This window comes from Archocentrus centrarchus, chromosome 1 (assembly GCF_007364275.1).
Source record: "Archocentrus centrarchus isolate MPI-CPG fArcCen1 chromosome 1, fArcCen1, whole genome shotgun sequence".
Taxonomy (NCBI): domain Eukaryota; kingdom Metazoa; phylum Chordata; class Actinopteri; order Cichliformes; family Cichlidae; genus Archocentrus; species Archocentrus centrarchus.
Window position 1 is genome coordinate 28,249,947 of NC_044346.1, and position 6,244 is coordinate 28,256,190.

Genomic DNA, 6,244 nt, shown 5'->3' on the forward strand with positions numbered 1-6,244 from the left:
ATATTAATTAGTTATATTATATATATTAATTTTATTTTACTTTACGAGAACATCTGGCCCTCTCACTGTCTGCTGAGAAAAATTCCGGCCCTTGGACAGATGACCCCTGCTATAGGATCTTTAACTTACAGAAAGTGCCTCTAGGTTATTGCTGTTGTGAACAGGTGCTATATAAATAAAACTGAAATGAACTGAACTGAACTAATATATTATAATAATCTTAACTATGAGAAGTGTTGGACACTTAGACATGTGAACTGTGACTATGTTATGTACTGTATGGGAAACAAAATGCTTTCATGACTCGTCAAAACCCAGTGTGTCACTTTAAATTATAGTTTTCATTTGTGTGGCACGGGGGATGTATTGTCTAAAATTTATCCCCCACCTAAAGAAAAAAGAAATGGGTAAACATATCTGTCAAATTAAAAGGACTTGAAAGAGGAGGTGTTTCTGGTGCCTTTGTAGAGATGAATCCCCTTGAAAAACTCCCCACTGTAATGTAATGGATTTGAGTTTAATTACAACCTTCTTCACACATTCACATACAGCAGTGTGCAAAAACACACACTGTAGATAAGAAAACAAACACACTCCTTGTTTGTACCGAAGTAAACACAAAGAGTAAATTCTGCCTCTATTTCCAAACAGAGACATAAGGACATCTATACACAAGGACACACACAAGCATCTTGGGAAATAAATCTGCAAGCATGCAAGTCCACTGATAGAGCAAGTGTGTCTAATACAGAGAAATTCCTGCAACATTTCTATGGATCACAACAAGATGTAAAGGCACTAAGGATCTTACTAATACCATTCATCCATCCATTTTCTTCCACTTATCCGGGGCTGGGTCGCCTGGGCAGGTGCCTAAGCAGAGAAGCCCAGACCTCCCTCTCCCCAGCCACCTCCTCCAGCTCATCCGGGGTGGCCCCAAGGTGTTCCCATGACAGCCAAGAGATATAATTTCTCCAGCATGTCTTGGGTCTGCCCAAGGGCCTCCTCCTGGTAGGACATGCCTGGAACACCTCAACCAAGACGCACCCAGGAGGTATCCTAGTCAGATGCCCGAACCACCTCATCTGGCTCCTTTCGATGTGGAGGAGCCCCTCCCGAATGGCTGCACTCCTCACCCTATCTCAAAGGGAGAGGCCAGCCACCCTTTGGAGGAAGCTCCTTTCTGCCGCTTATATTTGCGATCTCATTCTTTCAGTCACTACCCAAACCTCATGACCATAGGTGAGGGTAGGGACATAGATTAACTGGTAAATTGACATCGACCGGTAAATCGAGAGCTTCGCTTTCACGCTCAGCTCCCTCTTCCCCACGACAGACCGGTGCAGCATCCTCATCACTGCAGATGCAGCCCCAATCCGTTTGTCAATCCTGCTCCCTTCTCCCATCACTTGTGAAAAAGACCCCGAGATACTTAAACTCCTCCACCCGGGGCAGGAACTCGTCCCTGTGGGCACATGGTAGTGGACACTCCACCCCTTTCTGGCTGAGGACCATGGCCTCAGACTTAGAGGTGCTAATTCTCATGCCACTTCACACTCAGCTGTGAACTGTTCCACTGTGAGCTGGAGGCCACCGACTGATGAAGAAAAAAGCAGAGATGAGATTCTGAGGCCACCAAGGCAGAAGCCTTCTGCCACTTGGAAATTCTGTCCATGAAAATTATGAACAGAATCAGTAGGGAAGCCCTGACGAAGTCCAACACCCACAGGAAATGAGTCCAACTTATTGCCTGCAATATGGACCAAGCTCTCACTGTGGTTGTACACAGACTGAATGTCCCACAACAACGTGCCAGACACCACATACTCCTGCAACACCTCCCACAGATACCCCGAGGGACGCGGTTGAATGCCTTCTCCAAGTCCACAAAACACATATAGACTGGTTGGGCAAACTCCCACGCACACTCAAATATCCTAGAGAGAATATTTGGTCTAGCCTTCTGCGACTCGACCGCATTGTTCCTCTTGAATCTGAGGTTCAACTAATGGATGGACCCTCCTTTCCAGCACCCTGGCATAGATCTTACCGGGGAGGCTAAGGAGTGTGATCCCTAGATAGTTGGAATACACCCTGCGGTCTCACTTCTTAAAGATGGGGACCACCACCCTGGGATGCATATCACGTGGCACCTCCCCAGACTTCCACACAATGTTGCAGAGGTGTGTCAACCAAGACAACCCTACAGCATCAGGAGCCTTCAGGAACTCAAGCCAAATCTTGTCCACAACAGGTGCCACAAAGGAGTTGTTTAACCACCTCAGTGACCTCACCCCCAGTGATGGGCGAGTCATCCCCCTCATCCCTGCTACAGAAGGTGTGTCAGTGGGATTAAGGAAGTCCTCGAAGTATACCACCTGAAGGCACCTGACTATAACCTCAGTTGAAGTCAGGAGCGCCCCACCCACACTACAGACCATGTGGGTAGAGCACTGCTTTCACTGACAGAAAGAATCCATGGGCATCATTTTTATTCTTTAAGCAAAATACTGTGTCACAATATGATTGGGGGTGTTTTATATTTTGCCCTTGGTTTAAGTGAAATAAATTTGTGTAAGAAAGTGAGAAGAAATTAATATGTGCTATTGTAGAGGACACTAATCTCCTTTTCTTGAATTTCTTCACAAGAATTACAGTGCTTAATGCTGAACCCTCCATTGTTGTGTGTCCTTTGGTTAGCCTTGAAAGTGAAAGTTAGGGCTTGTGTATGTAACGACAGAACTTGACTGACTATAGTCAATTCTAAATGCTTACACAACTTCTCAAATGAGTGTGGGGTATGTGATAGAGGAGCACACCTAAGCCCACTAAGTCTCACACAGTTTACCACTGAAGAATCATTGCAAGCAGGTATTAAACAAGATAACAGGCATGATTTTATGCCACACCAATTTAAATTGATAGCTTTTTAACTCTTTGGAGAAACATTTTGTAACCAAAGTTATAGACAGAATAAATAAAAGAATAAATTTAAAAAAATGTGGGTTATTGGTTTAGCAAAATGTTTACTAGTAATATCATTCTGTATTTTCCTGGAAGTGACTGGCATCCTTTCTACCAAAATCTTATCCTTAACATAGGACTGAAAAACAGCAACTCTTCAAACAATCATTACATTTGAATATAAGTACATTTAAGCTCAAGTGGATTAAAAAAAAAAAAAAACAGTTATTTTCTGAATTTATGTTTATATGCTGCCACTGAGTACACGTAGAATATAAACAGCATGTCCTGTACTCTGCCTGTAGTCCTATAACTCACATAAGGTTTGGACTATCATAGTATAATTACTGCACTGTAATAATAACTTCTTCTGCTATCCAAAGGGATATATCTATTATATAGTACTACCTGGATATTCAAAAAGGGGCAGTTTATACTGAAGAAATGATTATATTGTGTAATAATGAGGAAAACATTTGCAAATGGACAGCTTGCCATGCATATTCTTAGGGCACAGCATATATTGTATACATTGCATATCTGCAAATCCCTGTTGTGGTAGCTTGCATTAATTTCAGTTCTCCCATTTTCTTTGTCCTTGCTGATATCATGTTGTTTGACCAAGAGGCTGAAGACCAAATACATCTCCAATCCTGACAGCAGGGTCCAGCTCTGGCTCCATCAGCAGGGCTTCACACAACCGCACCGCCTCCCCGGCATCCTCATTGTACAACCTTCGTATGTGAATGAATTTCCTGATTAAGGTGATCTTACGCTGCAGGACAGCCAGTCGTTCTTCCTGTTCTCCAGGCGAAGTGTCCTTTACTTTTGAAAGACACTTTGATGCCTCAGTCAAAGCATCCAGAGCCTTTTCATGGTTCTGGTAATCATCAATCTCCACCTGAGCACAAGCTTCATAGAAGCCAGCAAGCTTTTCGGGTGCTCTGGCTTTCGTGTAGAAACCAGTGATTTTTTTTAAGATATCTGGATCTTTTCGCCAGTCTAGAGTTTGGAGATAGTTGGCAGCCATGACGAAAAGCTCTTTCTGACGACTAACATTGGCAAAGAAAACGATTTTCTCCGTGTCGCCTGACCTGAGGAGGGCCCTCATTGCCTGGCGTTTGTTGCCTGCCTGTGTGTATTTCTTAGTGGCCAGATGGTAATTTCTCTGAGACATGCAGCAGTCAACAATCCTCTCCAGCAGCTCCTTGCGTGCCTCTTCAGACATATCCTTTGAATCAGTTACGGTCATTCTCTCGGCCAGATCCTCTGTAATTGTCAGATTCTGCTTCACGCACAGTTCCAGGGCTTGATGGTACTTCTTGGCTGCTACCAGTAACTCCACAGACTTCTCATACTTGGAATGTGTGCTAAAGAAGTCAGAGCAGCGCGCCAGGAGGGCTGGGTCAGAGCTGTCATTGAGATCCTCTGCGATCATCTCAAGTGCGCCAAACTGTTGGGTGGCGAAGGCCAGCTCAAGGGCTTTGGAGACATAGCCAGCCTTATGGTAGAGCGCAACAGCTCTGTCCATATGGGTGCCTTTCTCCTCGTAGTAACACGCAGCCTCCATCATGTCCTCTGGGTTGCTGAGCAGAGCCAGGTTCATCAACTGGTCATCCAGGCCGTTCTTACAAAGTCGTATAGCATTGTTGTAGGCCTGAGCTCGTGTGTAGAAATGAACAGCTTGTTTGATATCATGTCCCTCATAATGCCTGGCCAGGTGGTAAGAAGCTGCTCTGTCACCCGTATCATTGGCTATCTCAGATGCCTTCTGAATGTTCCCTCTGTAGCAGTAGATCCGAGCAAGAGAGAGATAATCCTGAGCACACTCGTAGAAATGTAGCGCAGAATCCAAGTCTGACTGGCTCTCCAGGTACTGGGCCCACCACTTATAGATGCTCTTGTCCTTCATTTTGTTAACATAAATCTCTAGAGATGACGTGTCGTCCTGGAGCATTCTGGGCACTTCAACCCTGTGTGTGTCTGATTTCTAATAGTAAGTGAGGGCCAGTGTCTTATCACCCATGGACTCCAGGTATTTGGCATAGTTGTAGTACGTGGTGCGCAGATGGATGCGATCGTAACTTTCAGCTGTTTCCAAAGCCTGCTGCCATTTACCAGAAGCCTGATAGAAATTGTTCAGCAGGTCATAGCGCATAGTGCAGATATTCTGCATCCTCCAACATGCCGAGCTGAACTGCCAACATCGCAACTTGGGTTTCTGATTCAGGCTCAGCCTCCGCCTCCTTTAGTGCTTTTGCTGGCCTGGCATTTCCCATATTCCCAAGGCACACGCGTGCCACATCCAGCCGACGAGTTTTCACACACATCCGTGCCATATTTTCCCACACCGCTTTACTCTTGATGAGCTTGATAGACTTAAAGGCTTCATCCATGTCACCGATAGTCAGGTAGAAGCTGAAGTTGACCATGGCGTCCCGAGTGGCCTTCTCACAGTTTTCCAAGCCTACAAAGTCTCTGACAGCTTGCCGGGACACCATGTGGGGCACCTGGGAAGGCAGCCCTGTCTTTGGCTGGGTTTGGTGTGATGATGCTGAAACCTCAGTTAACCCATGATCCTTCTCACCTGGCTTGCAGCTATAATAATAGTAGGGCACATCCAGAGCGAGGAGGGCCTGCATGCCCGGAGGTCTGGGGGAGCAGTCTTGTAGAAGGAGCCCATGCTCCTGTGTGAAGCCTATCTCAGATGCTGTAGGATGGGAGGCAGGGCACACCCTACACTAACTGCATGTCTTTGGACCATGGGAGGAAGCGAGAGTAACCGGAGAGAATCCATGCAGACATGGGAGAACATGCAAACTGCACACAGAAAGGCCCCAGCCAGGTGGTGAATTCAAACGCAGAACCTTCTTGCTGTGAAGCAACAGCGCTAACTACCCCACTGCCTGTATTAATGTATTTATTTAATTTTTTATATGTTTTTGTAGTGGTCTTCAGAAGATAATCATCTGCCTCCCACTGCTGTCTGACTTTGCTTTGTGGCCCTCCATCCCACCCTCAGTGGTCTCAACTGGAGACATAACTCATTGTTAGTTTTAAGGTAATGTTACAGAAAAGTGCAAATAGCACATATTATGGGGACTGTTTTCATCAGCAGAGTTGTACATGAATAATGCACATCAAGTATAGGATGGTGTATAGATTAACTATGGTGTGTAACTGCTACAGTAAATGAGCTGCAGAGCCATGTTTGCTCTCTGGCTACGCATGTCACCCTACAAAAGTAAAGTAAGTTTGATTAGTCAATTTTGGTTATTAC

General features: G+C 45.2%; 1 protein-coding gene across 1 annotated transcript; it reads right to left on the reverse strand.

Moving 5' to 3' along the window:
* Window positions 1–3,571: 3,571 nt before the first annotated feature.
* Window positions 3,572–6,005, reverse strand: LOC115778244 (intraflagellar transport protein 140 homolog). Its single transcript, XM_030726307.1, is given in 3 exon segments — window positions 3,572–5,123; window positions 5,125–5,674; window positions 5,945–6,005. Coding segments are annotated over 3 exon segments (2,163 nt in total).
* Between the last annotated feature and the right edge of the window lie 239 nt (window positions 6,006–6,244).